Source organism: Schistocerca cancellata, unplaced genomic scaffold (genome assembly GCF_023864275.1).
Source record: "Schistocerca cancellata isolate TAMUIC-IGC-003103 unplaced genomic scaffold, iqSchCanc2.1 HiC_scaffold_732, whole genome shotgun sequence".
NCBI classification, from domain to species: Eukaryota; Metazoa; Arthropoda; class Insecta; order Orthoptera; family Acrididae; genus Schistocerca; species Schistocerca cancellata.
In genome coordinates, this window is record NW_026046743.1 from 1,397,779 (window position 1) to 1,419,088 (window position 21,310).

The window sequence follows — 21,310 nt, forward strand, 5'->3', positions numbered from 1 at the left end:
TATGCTCAGTTTAACACGTTTACATTTATTTGCGAACCAATGTTCATCGTCTAATCGATTTCAGATAATCAGTTATCCCTTTCTTCAATTCATTGGTTGTCTTTGGGTTAGTTTGGTGCACACATGTTTTAGACGTGCTCCAGAGAAAGTAGTCGGACGGAGACGGATCCAGTGAGCGCGGGGGCCAGAGACCTTTCACAATTACTTTTTCTCCAAAGATTTCATCTGAACGTAGTACGCACTGATATGCCGTATAAGCAGTATCGTAGTCTTGTTGGAAACATGAGTGGTAGATCTCATTTTCATTCAGCAGAGCAATAAATGGATAAATTATCTGGGAACAATACATACCAGAAGTGATGGTAGTATCGAACAAGATCGGCCCTATGATTCGCGCTCACGTTATGGCAACCCATACTCCGATTTGCTTTGCGTACAGTGGAGTTTCTGTTAAGGCATGTGGATTTTCTGATGGCCAAATCCGACCATTTTGGGATTCAATGTAGCCAGACAGGTGAAACCAACCCTCATCAATGAAAAACTTAGATCTAAAACGCCAACTCCATGTCGATTAACAAATCGCTGAAACAGTACGCTATTCGTTTCACATGGCACGTACAATGTAAATTTTGGACAGAAGCAATTTTATACGGATGCATCCTCAGTTCTTCTGTTATAGCCTTGTAAGTAGGCTGTTTATGTTTTCTTATCGGCAACGTTACGTAGCGCTCGGTATGAAAATCACTGGCTGTGCTGTGTGCAGTCTGTGGCTAGTTTGCATTGTTGTCTGCCATTGTAGTGTTGGGCAGCGGCAGCTGGATGTGAACAGCGCGTAGCGTTGCGCAGTTGGTTGTGAGCCGCCAGCAGTGGTGGATGTGGGAAATGAGATGGCGGATTTTTGAGTACAGAATGGATGTCATGAACTGCTATATATATTATGATTATTAAGGTGAATACATTGTTTGTTCTCTATTAAAATCTTTCATTTGCTAACTATGCCTATCAGTAGTTAGTGCCTTCCGTAGTTTGAATCTGTTATTTAGCTGGCAGTAGTGGCGCTCGCTGTATTGCAGTAGTTCGAGTAATGAAGATTTTTGTGAGGTAAGTGATTTGTGAAAGGTATAGGTTAATGTTAGTCAGGGCCATTCTTTTGTAGGGATTATTGACAGTCAGATTGCGTTGCGCTAAAACATATTGTGTGTCAGTTTAAGCACAGTCGTGTATAATTTTCCAAAGGGGACGTTTCAGCCTTACAAGCTGTCGTACGAGACACTTTAGTCTCTTGCGATAATCTCGTCACAGATTTCGTTGGACTCCGCAACATGATGTCCGAAATGTCATCATGCTTGCGTTGTGTTAGAGTTGTGAGCCTACCAGTGCATCACGAATTGAACCTGTCGTCTGGAATTTGCGAATTAAATCGCGTACAGTGTCACGATGTGGACGGCTCGAAGCAGGAAAACGCAATCTAAACTGCCGTATCACACCTTCCGTAAAGTTTCCGCCTGCCCGGGAACCCCCCCCCCCCCCCCTCCATTAAAAACACTCTTCATAAGCAAGCATTGTCACACCGGTAAGCTTACACAAGAACTAGACAATAACACAATTAACAGCTGTAACTAGTGCTGCCGCTAAAATATCGTTATATCGATATAGTTTCCAAAAAAGTTCGATATATACAGGCGATATCTTTTTCACTGGTACATCGATGTACCGATATCGAAATGGCTGTATCGAGTGCCAATATTTTTATTTTATTTTATATTTTGTCTCAATTTTCGATAAATACAGAGGTATTACAAATGATTGAAGCGATTTCATAAATTCACTGTAGCTCCATTCATTGACATATGGTCACGACACACTACAGATACGTAGAAAAACTCATAAAGTTTTGTTCGGCTGAAGCCGCACTTCAGGTTTCTGCCGCCAGAACACTCGAGAGCGCAGTGAGACAAAATGGCGACAGGAGCCGAGAAAGCGTATGTCGTGCTTGAAATGCACTCACATCAGTCAGTCATAACAGTGCAACGACACTTCAGGACGAAGTTCTACAAAGATCGACCAACCGTTAACTCCATTCGGCGATGGTATGCGCAGTTTAAAGCTTCTCGATGCCTCTGTAAGGGGAAATCAACGGGTCGGCCTGCAGTGAGCGAGGAAACGGTTGAACGCGTGCGGGCAAGTTTCACGCATAGCCCGCGGAAGTCAACGAATAAAGGAAGCAGGGAGCTAAATATACCACAGGATGGTGCTCCACCGCACTTCCATCATGATGTTCGGCATTTTTTAAACAGATTGGAAAACCGATGGATCGGTCGTGTTGGAGATGATGATCAGCAATTCATGTCATGGCCTCCACGCTCTCCCGACTTAACCCCATGCGATTTCTTTCTGTGGGGTTATGTGACAGATTCAGTGTTTAAACCACCTCTACCAAGAAAGTGCCAGAACTGCGAGCTTGCATCAACGATGCTTTCGAACTCATTGATGGGCACATGCTGCGCCGAGTGTGGGAGGAACTTGATTATCGGCTTGATGTCTGCCGAATCACTAAAGGGGCACATATCGAACATTTGTGAATGCCTAAAAAAACTTTTTGAGTTTTTGTATGTGTGTGCAAAGCATTGTGAAAATATCTCAAATAATAAAGTTATTGTAGAGCTGTGAAATCGCTTCAATCATTTGTAATAACCCTGTATATGAAGTTGCTCTTTTGAACTTCACTGTGTTGAGGATTCCTGCTACTTTTTGAGCATTCGTCACATCCAGTCTTTCTATTTGACGGTGTGAAGCAACTACAGATATCACAAACAAGAAAACCGACTGCACTGGGGTTGGTGGTGTGAATGAAATAACTAGAATTCCGTAGTCAAAGAACAGCGCACCAGTTGCGATAAAAAACAATTTTATAATGCAACTAGTGTACTATTTCTTCACATCGGCATTCTTCAAAAATAGTAGCTGAAACTGATGAAGAAAAATCTAATTGCCAAGATTGGTCTTCGCGTTGGTCAGGGACGTGTGAGGCGAAATGCTTACGTAATCGGCGCTCAGCGCTACTAACAGAAACTACGGCGTTTAATTTCACCACACTTCGCTAAAATTGCCAGGTCGCTGGCGCTTGCAGAAATGGAATAACAAGGAAGTCGGCATGAAGTGTTCCAGATAAATCCGATATGTGACGAAACAGAACGACGGACCCAACGGACACGTTTATTGTGCCACTTACTAGCAGTTACCATTATTAGCAAAGTGGTTGTCGCCAGACGTGAAAATGCATCGTTTTCCTTTCAGTTCTTGCTCTGAGAGGAATAAGCAGGCTGCTTTTTTTTGGTGCTTTTCATTCCCTTCCCTGATAGGGAAGGGGGGGCTGTGTGAGGGTCTGCAAATTCCCTTTTTGGATGTATGAGGATAAATTTTATTATTCTGTTACATTTTATTTGTTGCATCAGTGCAAATTTGTCATTTCTTAAAACCAGTTTTTCAACTTTACATTTACAATTTTACATGCTAGTTTAATTTTCAATTTTATATTTACAATTTTACTCCTACATTTAGAAAGAGAACAATGAAGATGAGGAAAAGGAAGGAAAGATAACCAGTTGATTTTATTGGTTGTGAGTTACATTAATTGTATTAGGTGTTAATTTCATTAATTGGTTATTGGTAATGTTTAGTATATTCGCATTGTGAAGGGAAAGATCAAGATAAGGTGGATAGTTTTTATGAGGCACTCAGTGATGTAGTTGTTAGAGTAAAGGACAAGGACAGTGTTCTGCTCATGGGTGATTTTAACGCCAGGATTGGAAATCGAACAGAAGGGTATGAAAAGGTTATGGATAAATTTGGAGAGGATATGGAGGCCAACTCTTGGATTTCTGTGCCAGTATGGGCTTAGTAATCACAAACTCTTTTTTAAACATAAGAACATTCACCGGTGTACTTGGGAAGGCAGGGGAACCAGATCTGTCATTGACTATATAATAACGGATCAGGAATTCAGGAAGGCTGTGAGGGACACACGTGTATTCAGGGGATTCTTTGATGACACTATCATTCTTTAATCTGCAGTGAAATTGGGATTGTGAGGCCGAAAGTGCAGGGGGTCAGGTCCATATGTAGGAGGATAAGAGTGGAGAAACTTCAGGATAAGGAAATCAGGCACAAGTACATAAGAGCTATCTCAGAAAGGTACCAGTTAGTTGAATGTAGTCAATTACAGTCATTGGAAAAGGAATGGACAAGGTACAGGGGCACAGTACTAGAAGTGGCTAAAGAATGTCTTGGAACAGTAGTGTGTAAAAGTAGGATGAAGCAAACAGCTTGGTGGAATGATACAGTCAAGGCAGCCTGTAAAAGGAAAAAGAAGGCGTATCAAAAATGGCTACATACCAGAACCCAGGTAGACAGAGAAAGTTATGTTGAAGAGAGAAACAAAGCCAAACATATAATTGCAGCATCGAAGAAGATATCGTGGGAAGACTTTGGAAACAGGTCGGAGACTATGGGTCAAGCTGCTGGAAAACCATTCTGAAGTGTAATTAGCAGTCTTCGAAAGGGAGGTAAGAAGGAAATGACAAGTATTTTGGACAGGTCAGGAAAACTGCTAGTGAATCCTGTGGATGCCTTGGGCAGATGGAGGGAATATTTTGAAGAGTTGCTCAATGTAGGTGAAAATTCGATCAGTAATGTTTCAGATTTCGAGGTAGAATGGGATAGGAATGATGATGGAAATAGGATCACATTTGAGGAAGTGGAAAAAATGGTCAATAGATTGCAGTGCAATAAAGCGGCTGGGGTGGATGAAATTAAGTCGGAACTCATCAAATACAGTGGAATGTCAGGTCTTAAATGACTACACAGGATAACTGAAATGGCCTGGGAGTCAGGACAGGTTCCATCAGACTGGACAAAAGCAGTAATCACACCAATCTTTAAACATGGAAACAGAAAAGATTGTAACAACTACAGAGGTATCTCTTTAATCAGCGTTGTGGGTAAAATCTTCGCAGGTATCGTTGAAAGGAAAGTGCGAATATTAGTTGAGGACCAATTGGATGAAATTCAGTGTGGGTTTAGGCCTCTTAGAGGTTGTCAGAACCAGAACTTTAGCTTACGGCAAATAATAGAGAAGTGTTATGAGTGGAACAGGGAATTGTATCTATGCTTTATAGATCTAGAAAAGGCATATGACCGGGTTCCTAGGAGGAAGTTATTGTCTGTTCTACAAGATTATGGAATAGGAGGCAAACTTTTGCAAGCAATTAAAGGTCTTTACATGGATAGTCAGGCAGCAGTTAGAGTTGACGGTAAATTGAGTTCATGGTTCAGAGTAGTTTCAGGGGTAAGACAAGGCTGCAACCTGTCTCCACTGTTGTTCATATTATTTATGGATCATATGTTGAAAACAATAGACTGGCTGGGTGAGATTAAGATATGTGAACACAAAATAAGCAGTTTTGCATATGCGGATGACTTAGTTGTGATGGCAGATTCGATTGAAAGTTTGCAAAGTAATATTTCAGAGCTAGATCAGAAATGTAAGGACTATGGTATGAAGATTAGCATCTCCAAAACCAAAGTAATGTCAGTGGGAAAGAAATATAAACAGTTCGAGTGCCAAACAGGAGGAACAAAGTTAGAACTGGTGGACGGTTTCAAGTACTTAAGATGCATATTCTCACAGGATGGCAACATAGTGAAAGAACTGGAAGCGAGGTGTAGCAAAGCTAATGCAATGAGCGCTCAGCTACGATCTACTCTCTTCTGCAAGAAGGAAGTAGGTACCAAGACTAAGTTATCTGTGCACCGTTCAATCTTTCGACCAACTTTGTTGTATGGGAGCGAAAGCTGTGTGGATTCAGGTTACCTTATCAACAAGGTTGAGGTTACGGATATGAAAGTAGCTATGATGATTGCAGGTACTAGTAGATGGGAACAATGGCAGGAGGGTGTCCACAATGAGGAAATCAAAGAAAAACTGGGAATGAACTCTATAGATGTAGCAGTCAGGGCGAACAGGCTTAGATGGTGGGGTCATGTTACACGCATGGGAGAAGCAAGGCTACCCAAGAGACTCATGGATTAAGCAGTAGAGGGTAGGAGGAGTCGGGGCAGACCGAGGAGAAGGTACCTGGATTCGGTTAAGAATGATTTTGAAGTAATAGGTTTAACATCAGAAGAGGCACCAATGTTAGCACTGAACAGGGGATCATGGAGGAACTGTATAAGGGGGGCTATGCTCCAGACTGAACGCTGAAAGGCATAATCAGTCTTAAATGATGATGATGATGATGATGATGGTAATATTTAGTAAATTTAATATATTTAATACAGACATAGGCAATTGTAATTGTGAGTGTAAACACCTACTGGACTTTGATTTGGTTGTGTAAGTTGTTTCTTTTGGGGACTTAAGTTTTGAGTTTTACGTTGTTCCTTTTTTCTGATTGAAAAGTTAGGCGGTTTTTGATACACATTAAAATTTAGAGTGATTGTAAAGTGAAGTGAGAATAAATATAATAGATTTAATATGCTAGAGTTACAGGATTATATAGTAAAATAGTTTTGCAGTACTGGTGGCTTTTGCTGACATCTGTATCTGGTTGTCAGAGCATACAATTGTTGTTGTTTATGAGGGTAGGTTGCGTGCTTTACATATTTTACATTTGGCATTTGGCAGTGGTGCCTTTTGCATTAGTATTGTACATTTTCCCTCTTTTTAACATTTGCCACCTTCATCCTCCTATGGTGCTTATTGTGTTTACAGCCTATTGCCTATAATTAACTATAATTAGAATTAACTTGGTGCTAGGGTGTGTGGGTGTTGAATCAGGTGTGGTTGTGAGTGTAGGTGTAGGTAGGAGCTCGGGAGTTTGTGTGTGTGTGTGTGTGTGTGTGTGTGTGTGTGTGTCTTGAGTGTAATGATTGGTTCTCTGTGATGTGTGTTTGGTGTTATTGATTGTTCTGTCTGCGGTCCAGGTGAGGGAGGAGTGGGATTTCTCGGATTAAGGGTTCCATAGTGGGGGTCAGATCCCGGAATTCTCTGCTGGTGTTGTGGGCTATTGTACGTGCTAGTTGGGCGTATTTGTACTTGGGTCGTCTGGTAGGTCCTGTTCTTAGCTGCTAGCTTTTTGATGTACAGAATATCTAATAATAAATCGGTACTTAAATATACAGCTCTAAAACTGGCAGTATATTTACGATGTGCAGCCAATATATTTTTTGTCCGGTATGTCAATACATTTTCTGTAGATATATCGATATACAGACGTTTATTCGATATATCGAGGTCCTATAATGATACTTTTAAATAGCGATATTTTTTAAATTATCAGCAGTCGCCGGCCGCGGTGGCCGTGCGGTTCTGGCGCTACAGTCCGGAACCGCGAGGCTGCTACGGTCGCAGGTTCGAATCCTGCCTCGGGCATGGGTGTGTGTGATGTCCTTAAGTTAGTTAGGTTAAAGTAGTTCTAAGTTCTAGGGGACTTATGACCACAGATGTTGAGTCCCATAGTGCTCAGAGCCATTTGAACCATTTTTTTTATCAGCAGTCCTAGCTGGCACTCACACACAACGCTACTGCCCCCACTCTACCACTGCAGGTCACAGAACACGTGCAGGCGGGACTAGACTGTGGTGCGAACCCTAAGCGCCCCTAGGCGAGACACGCAACGCTAGCCTCTGCGAAAAGACTCATGAGGCTGCTCGAAGACCTTTCAAGTACTACGATCAAGAAAAATCCCCTGACCGTACCGGGTATTGAAATTGGGGTCATCCACATAAAGTCGAGACACACTGATTGCTATGGAACCGAACGTTGAATAAATATAGAAATAGGTAATAAAATAAAAGAAAGCAAGGCTCGACCGAAGAAAACGACGTGCTACAGTTTGCTTCCGGCATCTATCAGTAATTTTTCGAATGACAACTTACTGCATTTTCCAATAAGATGAACCCTACATTCATGCAAAATACAGTGCACTTTGATACCAAACATAAATTTAGCGCGTGTTTGACACATTGTAACTTAAAGGGACACTGGAGGCCACGTTGCTGTTTCAGAGGTAACTGACAACTTGGTGGTGGCGCAGTTGCTGTTGGCGTTCACTCTTGGATTCGAGATGACGTCGTCGGCTATGAGTTTCTGTCTGCACGAGCTGTCCACCAACCCCGTGCTGCAGACACGCGCCCACAAGGAAGTGGACGCGGTTCTCTGCCGCCATGGGGGTGAGATCACCTACGACGCCATCCAGGAGATGACCTACATGGACCTGCTAGTGGCAGGTAGGTTGTGGTTCACCGCCAAAGTTACTCGAAGAGATACTCAACATGAATAAGTCATAACTAAAGTTGGTTCAAGAGATGCCCTACATGGATGCACAGTTGACAGGTATGTGGCGGGTTACTCTCAGTACTGACAGATGACCTACATTAACACATCGGTGGAAGCACAGTGGCTCTTCACAGTGTGAAGTGTCAGTTGAACTGTATATCATACACTTAACGATGATAGAAGTCCGATACCCAGTGACCAAGAGGAAAAGGAAAGCTCCCCATAAGATTATATAAATTTAAGATAAATTATGTCAGGCAAGAGCCCAATTAAGTAAAAAAGTACAGATACCTTACCTCATATGCATTTATTAATGATGCAGGTCATCTAACTACAGAAGGAAACTAGTAGGTACTATTACAATTTGATTAATTACCATAATACACTGTATAAATAATTTACCTACGGAATTAAACAGGTGGACATTTAATAAGTAAACAAAGGGTTCAAATTATGAAACATAGCCTTGTTTCCGGTGGGTGCACACATGGAAATATAACATGGAACCACAACAAAGATACGGCCAACGGCTGCAAAAATGGTTGGTGGTTTAAAGAAAGAACACTGGAAAATCTAGTACAAAATTCAGCAGAATCGCCAAAGCGCATGGTGGGAGCAACTACCTGGCTGAGAAGGTTAAAACTGCACAAATGACCCTGGCGTAAATTAACTAGGCACACATACCCCTTAGCTGAGTGATTACATTCACGGCCTATCCTTTGCTCCCCTGAATGGTGTGTGTGTGGATGATAGCAGCGTTGGCAGCTGGAAATTCTGCATATTGCTCAGCCTGTGTACTTGGCTCTAACATGGAGACATCTCTCATGGCCACATACGGTGAAGTTCATTCTCGATGGAGCCCGTGAAGCAAATGTCTACTCACTGATCTCAAGGTAGCAAGTATTCTCTCTATGCCACCTTCCAGCAAGTCTCCTTTAACTTTATTCTCAAAAAACTTTGCTGCCGGCCGCGCTCTGGCGGTTCTAGGCGCGCAGTCCGGAACCGCGCGACTGCTACGGTCGCAGGTTCGAATCCTGCCTCGGGCATGGATGTGTGTGATGTCCTTAGGTTAGTTAGGTTTAAGTAGTTCTAAGTCCTAGGGGACTGATGACCACAGATGTTAAGTCCCATAGTGCTCAGAGCCATTTGAACCATTTTTGAAACTTTGCTGAATCTGCCCACTAACCAATTTGCAGGTGATTTAGGAAGTTCTGAGCAACAACAATTTTATAAATAAGTTGAACATATTCCTACTCTTGCAGAATTTGTCATGGAATAACAGTAGTGGCCAGGCAAAGGAAGGAAGGCAGCAAATTTCTCCCACTACATGACACGTTTCTAATCCCAGCCAACAAAAAGGCATGCGCATAGATACATTCAGGAAAGCACATGAATAGTTGTTGTGAGCCCGTCAGAGTCCCTGTTATTCGGATTTAAACGAAGAATCCTTTTTGATGTGGCTGCGGACAATGCCTGCTCATATGGATCCAAGTTCTGAGTGATATACACGGCTTTTTCGATTATTATCTCTCTAAAAATGATTCGTCGCAACTTCTTGCCAATGTACACTACTGACCATTAAAATTGCTACACCACGAAGATGACGTGCTACAGACGCGAAATGTAACCGATAGGAAGAAGATGCTGTGATATGCAAATGATTAGCATTTCAGAGCATTCACATAAAATTGGCGCCGGTGGCGACACCTACAACGTGCTGACATGAGGAAGTTTCCAACCGATTTCTCATACACAAACAGCAGTTGACCGGAGTTGCCTGGTGAAACGTTGTGATGCCTAGTGTAAGGAGGAGAAATGGGTACCATCACGTTTCCGACTTTGATAAAGGTCGGATTGTAGCCTATCGCGATTGCGGTTCATCGTATCGCGACACTGCTGCTCGCGTTGGTCGAGATCCAATGACTGTTAGCCAAATCTGCAATCGGTGGGTTAAGGAGGGTAATACGGAACGCCGTGCTGATTCCCAACGGCCTCGTATCACTAGCAGTCGAGATGACAGGCATCTTATCCGCATGGTTGTAACGGATCGTGCAGCCACGTCTCGATCCCTGAGTCAACAGATGGGGACCTTTGAAAGACAACAACCATTTGCACGAACAGTTTGACGACGTTTGCAGCAACATGGACTATCAGCTCGGAGACCACGGCTGCGATTGCACTGGACTCTGCATCACAGACAGGAGCGCCTGCGATGGTGTACTCAACGACGAACCTGGGTGCACGAATGGCAAAACTTCATTTTCTCGGATGAATCCAGTTTCTGTTTACAGCATGATGATGGTCGCATCCGTGTTTGGCGACATCGCGGTGAACGCAGAATGGAAGCGTGTATTCGTCATCGCCATATTGGCGTTATCACCCGGCGTGATGGTATGGGGTGCCATTGGTTACACGTCCCGGTCACCCCTTGTTCGCATTGACGGCACTTTGAACAGTGGACTTTACATTTCAGATGTGTTACGTCCCGTGTCTCTACCCTTCATTCTATCCCTGCGAAACCCTACACTTCAGCAGGATAATGCATGACCGCATGTTTCAGGTCCTGTACGGGCCTTTCGGGGTACAGAAATTGTTCGTCTGCTGCCCTGGCCAGCACATTCTGCAGATCTCTCACAAATTGAAAACGTCTGGTCAATGGTGGCCGAGCAACTGGCTCGTCACAATACGCCAGTCACTACTCTTGATGAACTGTGGTATCATGTGGAAGCTGCATGGGCACCTGTACCTGTACACGCCATACAAGCTCTGTTTGACTCAATGCCCAGGCGTATCAAGGCCGTTATTACGGCCAGAGGTGGTTGTTCTGGGAACTGATTTCTCAGGGTCTATGCACTCTAATTGCGTGAAAAGTAATCAAATGTCAGTTCTAGTATAATATATTTGTCCAATGAATACCAGTTTTCATCTTCATTTCTTCTTGGTGTAGCAATTTTAATGGCCAGTAGTAAAGTTATCACAGAATGCAGGCTGCGGCCAGTCCGCTCGCTGTGGGAAGACAACACACTGTGAATTCCCTGTCATACACAGTCTCTGGGTCTGCTTTCAGTACCGAACGTATTTATGACCCACCAGTCCTTGTAAGTCGTGAGCCTGCTAAGATGACTCCCAAGGCTGCAGAAAATAATAGGTCCCCTCATTGTAGTAATACGAAAGGAAAAGAAGTAATTAGGTGCATATTTAATGGTAGTAGTGAATGTTGTTTGCAGTTACCATGAAGCAGTAACAGATCGAGTATACTGACTATTGTGACAGGCTTATTATAATATAAAATAGGTTGCTTCACAGTTTGGGCATAAGCAGGCACATAACATCTGCCAAAGATCGTCCAGAAGAATAGCAACGTTTTGTTCAGGCTGTTCTCTATCAAAGCTGGTCTGGGAGTTGACCTACATGGACATTCTGATGGAAGGTCAGCCACCTTTCTCTGTCAAAGCCGGCCAAAGTGATAATCTACACGGACATGGTACTGGAATATCATGTTGCTCTTCAGTTACGCAGCTGGTCCAGCTCAGTGGCTGTTTTCTGTCAAAGCTGGCCTGGTCTGGCAGGTGGCATACATGGAACTGTTAGTGACAAGTCAGTGGTTGTTTATGGTCAAAGCCAGTTCAATAGATACCCTATACTGATTTGGATATGAAAGGACATTTTGGATTTAATCAATACATATTAATTCTCATCTATTTTACTAAACTCACTATCCTCTCAAACTGTATCAGTATGTCATAGTAAAATGCTGCAAGGGTCTACACACTTGCATCCTTAGGAAGTAACTAACTGTAGAATGTGTGGACCATTTGCAACCAAAATTGGGAAGTATATGATTTACTGTCTCGTACTATTAGGGTCGAAAATTCTGACTGCCTTAAGGATAAGGCTTTACTTTCATATACATAGTCATTATTATTATTATTATTGACTTTTTTTTCTCAGACTTAAGTCTGGTTAAAAATGGAACGTGACGCGGACCTCGGTCAAGCGTGACTTCCTTGTAACTGTATGGTATAGGTTATATTGCATTTAGGAACTTTCGGGTAATTGAACATGTATCAATAATTACAGATTTTTGTAGTTGTATATATATGTTTGGATGTAGCTGTATTGCATTGATGTACTGGTGAATATTGTGAGGTATGACTCCTGTAGTTGATAGTATAATTGGGATAATGTCTACTTTATCCTGATGCCACATGTCCTTGACTTCCTCAGCCAGTTGGATGTATTTTTCAATTTTTTCTCCTGTTTTCTTCTGTATATTTGTTGTGTTGGGTACGGATATTTCAATTAGTTGTGTTAATTTCTTTTTATTGGTGAGTATGATGTCAGGTTTGTTATGTGGTGTTGTTTTATCTGTTATAATCGTTCTGTTCCAGTATAATTTGTATTCATCATTTTCCAGTACATTTTGTTGTGTGTCCTTGTATGTGGGAACGTGTTGTTTTATTAGTTTATGTTTTATGGCAAGTTGTTGATGTATTATTTTTGCTACATTGTCATGTCTTCTGGGGTATTCTGTATTTGCTAGTATTGTACATCCGCTTGTGATGTGATCTACTGTTTCTATTTGTTGTTTGCAAAGTCTGCATTTATCTGTTGTGGTATTGGGATCTTTAATAATATGCTTGCTGTAATATCTGGTGTTTATTGTTTGATCCTGTATTGCGATCATGAATCCTTCCGTCTCACTGTATATATTGCCGTTTCTTAGCCATGTGTTGGATGCGTCTTGATCTATGTGTGGCTGTGTTAAATGATACGGGTGCTTGCCGTGTAGTGTTTTCTTTTTCCAAGTTTCTTTCTTTGTATCTGTTGATGTTATGTGATCTAAAGGGTTGTAGAAGTGGTTATGAAATTGCAATGGTGTAGCTGATGTATTTATATGAGTGATTGCTTTGTGTATTTTGCTAGTTCCTGCTCGTTCTAGAAAGAATTTTCTTAAATTGTCTACCTGTCCATTATGTAGGTTTTTTATATCTATAAATCCCCTTCCACCTTCCTTTCTGCTTAATGTGAATCTTTCTGTTGCTGAATGTATGTGATGTATTCTATATTTGTGGCATTGCGATCGTGTAAGTGTATTGAGTGCTTCTAGGTCTGTGTCACTCCATTTCACTACTCCAAACGAGTAGGTCAATACTGGTATAGCATAAGTATTTATAGCTTTTGTCTTGTTTCTTGCTGTCAATTCTGTTTTTAGTATTTTTGTTAGTCTTTGTCTATATTTTTCTTTTAGTTCTTCTTTAATATTTCTATTATCTATTCCTATTTTTTGTCTGTATCCTAGGTATTTATAGGCATCTGTTTTTTCCATCGCTTCTATGCAGTCGCTGTGGTTATCCAATATGTAATCTTCTTGTTTAGTGTGTTTGCCCTTGACTATGCTATTTTTCTTACATTTGTCTGTTCCAAAAGCCATATTTATATCATTGCTGAATACTTCTGTTATCTTTAGTAATTGGTTGAGTTGTTGATTTGTTGCTGCCAGTAGTTTTAGATCATCCATGTATAGCAAATGTGTGATTTTGTGTGGGTATGTTCCAGTAATATTGTATCCATAATTTGTATTATTTAGCATGTTGGATAGTGGGTTCAGAGCAAGACAGAACCAGAAAGGACTTAATGAGTCTCCTTGGTATATTCCACGCTTAATCTGTATTGGCTGTGATGTGATGTTATCTGAATTTGTTTGGATATTAAGTGTGGTTTTCCAGTTTTTCATTACTGTGTTTAGAAACTGTATCAATTTAGGATCTACTTTGTATATTTCCAAAATCTGTAGTAACCATGAGTGGGGTACACTATCAAAGGCTTTTTGGTAATCAATGTATGTGTAGTGTAGGGACCTTTGTTTAGTTTTAGCTTGATATGTCACCTCTGTATCTACTGTATTATCAGTTGCTCTTTACATCCTCATGCTCCTTTGCAGCAGCCTTTTTGTTCTTCATTTATAATTTTGTTCTGTGTTGTATGTGCCATTAATTTCTGTGTGATGACTGAAGTTAATATTTTGTATATTGTTGGTAGGCATGTTATGGGGCGATATTTAGCTGGGTTTGCTGTGTCTGCTTGATCTTTAGGTTTCAGATAGGTTATTCCATGTGCAAGTGTATCAGGGAATGTGTATGGGTCTGCAATGTAACTGTTAAATAATTTAGTTAGATGTGAATGTGTTGAGGTGAACTTCTTTAGCCAGTAATTTGCTATTTTATTATTTCCAGGGGCTTTCCAATTGTGTGTAGAATTAATTGCTCGGGTGACTTCATGTTGCAAAATTTTCACTTCAGGCATTTGTGGTATCATCTTGTATGTGTCTGTTTCTGCTTGTATCCACCGTGCATGCCTGTTATGTTGTACTGGGTTTGACCACATGCTGCTCCAGAAGTGTTCCATGTCTGTTATGTTTGGTGGATTGTCTATTTTAATGTGTGTTATCCATTGTTTGGTAAAATCTCTTTTGGTTTGTGATGAATGTTTGGTTTTGTTTCCTTCTATTTTCACTTTTTTTGTATCTTCTAAGTCGTTTGGCCAATGCTTGCAATTTCTGCTTTTTTTCGTCTAATTGCTCTATTGCTTCTTGTTGTGAGATTTTACCTAACCTTTTTCGTTTTTTGTCTGATATTTCATTTCTTATAAATTGTGTTAGCTGTCCGATGTCTTTTCTCAGTTTATCTATTCTGATCTGTAACCTGTGTTGCCATGCTGGTTTTGTGCGTTTCTTCTGTGTGTTGGTTTGTTCTGATCTCTGCCTAGTGTGTATATTTAGTGTAGTGAGTGCTCCTATATAAACCAGTAGTTGTAACTCTTCCATAGTTGTGTTTTCATTTATTTTGTTGTACATGATTGTGTTGATAGTTTTTATTGTTGTTTCGACCTGTGGGTTATTTGGCGGTCTATGCAAGAATGGTCTAATGTCTGTATTTGTGTCTTTGTGTTCTGTATATGTCAGCTGAAATTTCTCTTCTATATCTGACACGTGTCTCTCTTTGTGTTCTATTTGTGCTTGTTCTGGTGGCTGTCTTAAGATTTCGTTTTCCTCTGATTGTTTAATTGATGTGTGTTGGTCTTTGTTTGTTTGCTCTGGGATGTTTGAGTCCATTACTGTGTTTTCTTCCTCTTCTGATTGCACATTATTTTGTTCCAGTATTTGTTGTACTTGTTGTTTGATGTTTTCTAATTCTGACTGGGGTATCCTGTTATTTTTGATTATTACACGGATCTGATCAGCTAGTCGTTGTTCTGTTAAAAATTTTAATTCCGGGTATCTGGTAATAAATGTTGTGTATACTTGTGATCTGTATCCAGTTGTGTTGGTTCCTAGGTTTGTTGCTTCGTAATAACAGAACATGAGGTGTCGATTAACTTCATCTGACCATCTCATCCTCTGTCTTTATTTTCCTTCTAGGGTGGTTGCAGGAAGCATATCTTGCAAAACACCTCTATTCGGATTTAAATCCTTTTCCAGTTGGCTAGCAGTGTCGTTACCATTGTGGGCGGGCATAGGGTTCAAGCGTCGTCCCCGACCATGACGGCACTTGTCCGAGGCTTCTTTAGTTCTGTCCTGAACCAAGTAATCACACTAAAAGGGGGGTTAGCCCTATTAGTGGTTTGTTCTTTTCGTCGCCTTTTACGACTGGCAGAACATACCGGAGGCCTATTCTTTTCCCGGGCCTCCACGGGGTTTATTATTATTATTATTATTATTATTCTTGATTGTTATAATTATTTTTTGATTGTTATAATTATCATTGTACTACTTTTATAATCTCTATTTTTTTCTTTAACATTAATACTGTATAACATGTTATATGTCCTTAATGTTCTGTAGAAACTGAAATTCGTTGAATCTGAGTATGCCTGGTTAGGTGTAAGAGAGGGCCTGAAGGCCCTAATCTTGCCATGTAAAATAAATGCATAAATAAATAAATAAATAAGGTGTGAGTGAGTGTTAGTTAAATGTGAACCTAATAAATCACCAGGTGCTTTGCATGTATATCTGATAGTTCGACAGTTTTGGGGGTCACTAAGCTGATTCTTGTGTCTTGAAAGGAGGATGTAAGATGAACATCAACAAAAGCAAAAAGAGTATAATAGAATGTAGTCGAATTAAATCGGATGATGCTGAGGGAATTACATTAGGAATTGAGATGCTTAATGTAGTAAATGAGTTTTGCTATTTGGGGAGTAAAATGATGGTCGAAGTAGACAGAGTATAAAATGTAAACTGGCAATGGCAAGGAAAGCGTTTCAGAAGAAGAGAAATTTGTTAACATCGACTATATATTTAAGTGTCATGAAGTCGTTTCGGAAAGTATTTGTATGGAGTGTAGCCATGTATGGAAGTGAAACATGGACGATAAATAGTTTGGACGAGAAAAAAATAGAAGCTTTCAAAATGTGGTGCTACAGAAGAATGCTGAAGATTAGATGGGTAGATCACATAACTAATGTGGAAGTATTATCTAGGATTGGGGAGAAGAGAAGTTTGTGGCACAACTTGACTAGACCAAGCCATCGGCTGGTAGGACATGTGTTGAGGCATCAAGGGATCACCAATTTAGTATTGGAGGGCAGTGTGGAGGGTAAAAATCGTAGAGGGAGACCAAGAGATGAATACACTAAGCAGATTCAGAAGGATGTAGGTTGCAGTAGGTACTGGGAGATGAAGAAGCTTGCACAGGATAGAGTAACATAGAGAGCTGCAGTCTCAGGACTGAAGACCACAACAACAACAACAGCTGCATGACGCTATCAGTACTTTCATTGGACGACACCAATGGTAAAATTACATTGGTAGATCACATAACTTATGAGGAGGTATTGAAAAGAATTGGGGAGAAGAGAAGTTTGTGGCACAACTTGACTAGAAGAAGGGATCGGTTGGTAGGGCATATTCTGAGGCGTCAAGGGATCACCAATTTAGTATTGGAGGGCAGCGTGGAGGGTGAAAATCGTAGAGGGAGACCAAGAGATGAATACACTAAACAGTTTCAGAAGGATGTAGGTTACAGTAGGTACAGGGAGATGAAGAACATTCACAGAATAGAGTAGCATGGAGAGCTGCATCAAACAAGTCTCTGGACTGACGTCCACAACAATATATATGAAGATGGTATCCGTTTTGCCTACAGCTTTGTTCTGTAATGGTTCAAAAGCGTGACATGCTGTGCTGTAACCCTCGGGCTTCGCGGCGCTTCAAACGACAAGCTGTCGACACGTGAAAGTAAAAAAAAAAAAAAAAATGTACAGGCACATTATTAAAGCGATCAACAAATGTGGGTGGGTAACAACGAGAGAGTTTCCGAACTGGGTGGTCTTCATTAGAGGGAATCTTTGCCGTTTTATTGCCGCATCTCCAGCCCCCTCTCCCGCCCCCAGTGATAAGGTCACATGAGGACGCGAAACAAGAGAACAGCAAAAGCATTCTTTGCCCCTTTGGAACACATTCAGATTTCATCGAATGGTTTTGAACGATCCCAAGAGGTTCTGTCCTGTACTCTAGGATAGAAATTGCTGTCGCACAGCAAAGCAGAGGTCTGCGGTCACGCACAAGGAAGTTTCTGGCCCAAGGTATCCTTGGAGAAGGTTTGAATCGTCCGGAGAGTATTTTTATGCGGGTCGTTCTGCTTCTCATTGTACTGCGTACTGTGGTTTCGACGGCGAAAGGTATGGCAGTCAGAGCCCAACTTGGTTGATTTCATTTGTGTCCTTTATGCCAGGCCGTGATACCTCTTCGTATCGGTTCTACATGGTCGTGTGAAATTTTTTCTCGACCATTCGAAAGAATACCGCGTTATTTCCAAGCAGGGCAACGCGGATCGGATCTTCATCACAGAGACGTCAAGAGAAGGGATAAAATGTGAGTGAGAAGGAGTATGACGATCTTCCAACCGTCCCATCATGGGACACGTCCAGGACGGGATTCGGCGGAATTATAATGAAATTTGGTGCCAATATGACATCACTAACCCACCTTCATCCTCACATGAATTTCTGACCTTTGGAATTTGTTTAGCATGTGCTTACACCATGCTATTTGTAGCGTCAGCGAGTCTAAGGATGACGTCGCTTTAGCCCCATTTCAGAGGAAGCCTTTCGGGACCTTTGAGCCAGATTTCAAACTTATGTTTCGCAATGGGAGACAGTTACGGGGTTTCGAAAACGTGAGCCTTTAATTGTTTTAAGCAACATATATTCCTATCGACATAATCAACGTACATTATTTTGTGCTTACTGGTAATCATCTCCAAGCCTGTTATCATACTTTCTCGGCTATGTTCCTCTGTTATTTGGTGAATTTTATGTGTGTCCGAAGAAAAAAGTCCTATAGGCAAATTGAACGTCTCTGTTTAATGGTATAAAGAATTCTTCTAGATACTTGTGCACACACTGCGGTAACAATGGGGTTATAAGGAGTGGTGAGGAGGTGGAATCTGGGGAAAGAATCAGTCTCCCTCCTGGGCGGTTTTCCTGTGTTCTGAAGTTATTAAAAACGAAACGAGTCTTACAAGTTGCGTTCATAAGGACTTCGGACTTAACTACTTTCATCTCCTGAAAGATGTATTTTGTACTTTGGATGATAATGGATTTAGAGTTTACCATAGCTTGCAAAATATAGATTTTCTCCTTCCTGAGAGATGATAGTGGATTTACAGTTCCGCATAGCTTGCAAAAAATAGGTTTTCTCCTTCCTCTCATTGCTATTCTACACAATAGTCATATTCGTAAGAGGATAACAAATGAAAGGAGTATACTGATACCTGTAACCGGGAACGTAATTTAGACTGCTTTAAAAATTCAATTTTCTATGCGCAGTGACAGGCAAACAAAACAAGAGGCATCCAGAATACTAACATTACACACATTACACACAAAAACCTCTAGTGCATGAACTACTGACATAGAAAACTAAAATCCCAGCTAATTCACGCATCAGAAAAGTTTTACATCAGCCCGGTTCCCAGACCTCCTGAAAATAGGTGTTGACTGTGGATATTGTATCACAGACACGTCCCTTTCACTGTTCAGAGACGTCGCTAGATCCGCCCAAAGATGTAAACAACCATGCATGAGCAGCGCCTATTAAACTGAGGGAGGCCGGCAGCTGATCAGTTCCAGTCATTCCACCGGGAAGGAGGTACACTGCTCGTCATGCCTAGACGGTCAGTACCGCGGTTCGATCGCGTCCACATTGTTACTTTGTGCCAGTAAGGGCTCTCGACAAGGGAAGTGTCCAGTCGTCTCGGAGTGAACCAACGCGAAGTTGTTCAGACATGGACGAAATACAGAGAGACGGGAACTGTCGATGACATGCCTCGCTCAGGCTGCTCAAGGGCAACTACTGCAGTGAATGACCGATAACTACGGACTATGGCTCGGAGGAACCCTGACAGCAATGCCACCATGTTGAACAATACTTTTCGTGCAGCCACAGGACGTCGTGTTACAACGGTGCTCAATAGGCTGCTTGACTCAAATGGCTCTGAGCTCCATGGGACAACATCTGAGGTCATCAGTCCCCGAGAACTTAGGACTACTTAAACCTAACTAACCTAAGGACATCACACACATCCATGCCCGAGGCAGGATTCGAACCTGCGACCGTAGCGGTCGCGCGGTTCCAGACTGCCGGCCGGTGTGGCCGTGAGGTTAAAGGCGCTTCAGTCTGGAACCGCGTGAGCGCTACGGTCGCAGGTTCGAATCCTGCCTCGGGCATGGATGTGTGTGATGTCCTTAGGTTAGTTAGGTATAAGTAGTTCAAAGTTCTAGGGGACTGATGACCACAGATGTTAAGTCCCATAGTGCTCAGAGCCATTTGAACCATTTTTGGTTCCAGACTCTAGCGCCTAGAACCGCTCGGCCACCCCGGCCGGCCAATAGGCTGCATGATGCGCAACTTCACTCCCGACCTCCATGATAATCATTGCAACCACGACACCACGCAGCGCCGTACAGATGAGCCCAAGAACATGCCAAATGAACGCTCAGGTTTATCATCACGTTCTTTTCACCGATGAGTGTCGCATATGCCTTCAACCAGAGAATCGTTACAGACGTGTTTGGAGGCAACCCGGTCAGGCTCTGAAAGCCTTAGAAACACTGTCCGGTGAGTGCAGCTAGTTGGAGGTTCCCTGCTGTTTTGCCGGCCGATGTGGCCGAGCGGTTCTAGGTGCTTCAGTCTCGAACAGCGCGACCGCTACGGTCGCAGGTTCGAATCCTGCCTCGGGCATGGATGTGGGTGATTTCCTTAGGTTAGTTAGGTTTAAGTAGTTCTAGGGGACAGATGACCTGAGATCTTAAGTCCCGTAGTACTCAGAGCCATTTGAACCATTTGAACCCTGCTGTTTTGGGGTGGCATTATGTGTGCCCGACGTAAGCCGCTGGTCGTCATGGAAGGCGCCGTAACGTCTCTACGATGGGTGAATGCCATCCTCCGGCCGACAGCGCAACTATATCGGCAGCATACTGCGACCCATTCGTCTTCATGGACGACGATTTGCACCCCCATCATGCACATCTTGTGAATGACTTCCTTCAGGATAACGACATCGCTTGACTAGAGTGGCCAGTGTGTCCTCCAGACATGAACCGTATTGAACATGTCTGGGATAGATTCAGAAGGGCTGTTTATGGACGACGTGGCCCATCTACCACTCTGAGGGATTTTCGCTGAATCGCCGTTGAGGAGTGGGACAATCTGGACCAACAGCGCCTTGATGAACTTGTGGATAGTACGTTGTGGATTGTACGCCACGACGAAAACAGGCATGCATCAATGCAAGAGGACGTGCTACTGGGTATTAGAGGTACCGGCGTGTACAGCAGTCTGGACTGCACCTCTGATGGTCTCGCTGTATGGTGGTACAACAGGCAAGGTGTGGTTTTCATTAGCAATGAAAATGGCGAAAATGATGTTTATGTTGATCTATATTCCAATTTTCTGTACAGGTTCCGGAA

General features: G+C 42.1%; 1 protein-coding gene across 1 annotated transcript in view; it reads left to right on the forward strand.

The window, feature by feature from the left end:
- Nucleotides 1–21,310, forward strand: part of LOC126141632 (cytochrome P450 6a2-like) — a 104,884-nt gene that overhangs the window by 69,505 nt on the left and 14,069 nt on the right. Inside the window, exon 4 of the mRNA XM_049915270.1 lies at nucleotides 8,068–8,289. Within this exon, the coding sequence (XP_049771227.1) occupies nucleotides 8,068–8,289 (222 nt within the window). The remainder of the gene's footprint in view (nucleotides 1–8,067; nucleotides 8,290–21,310) is intronic.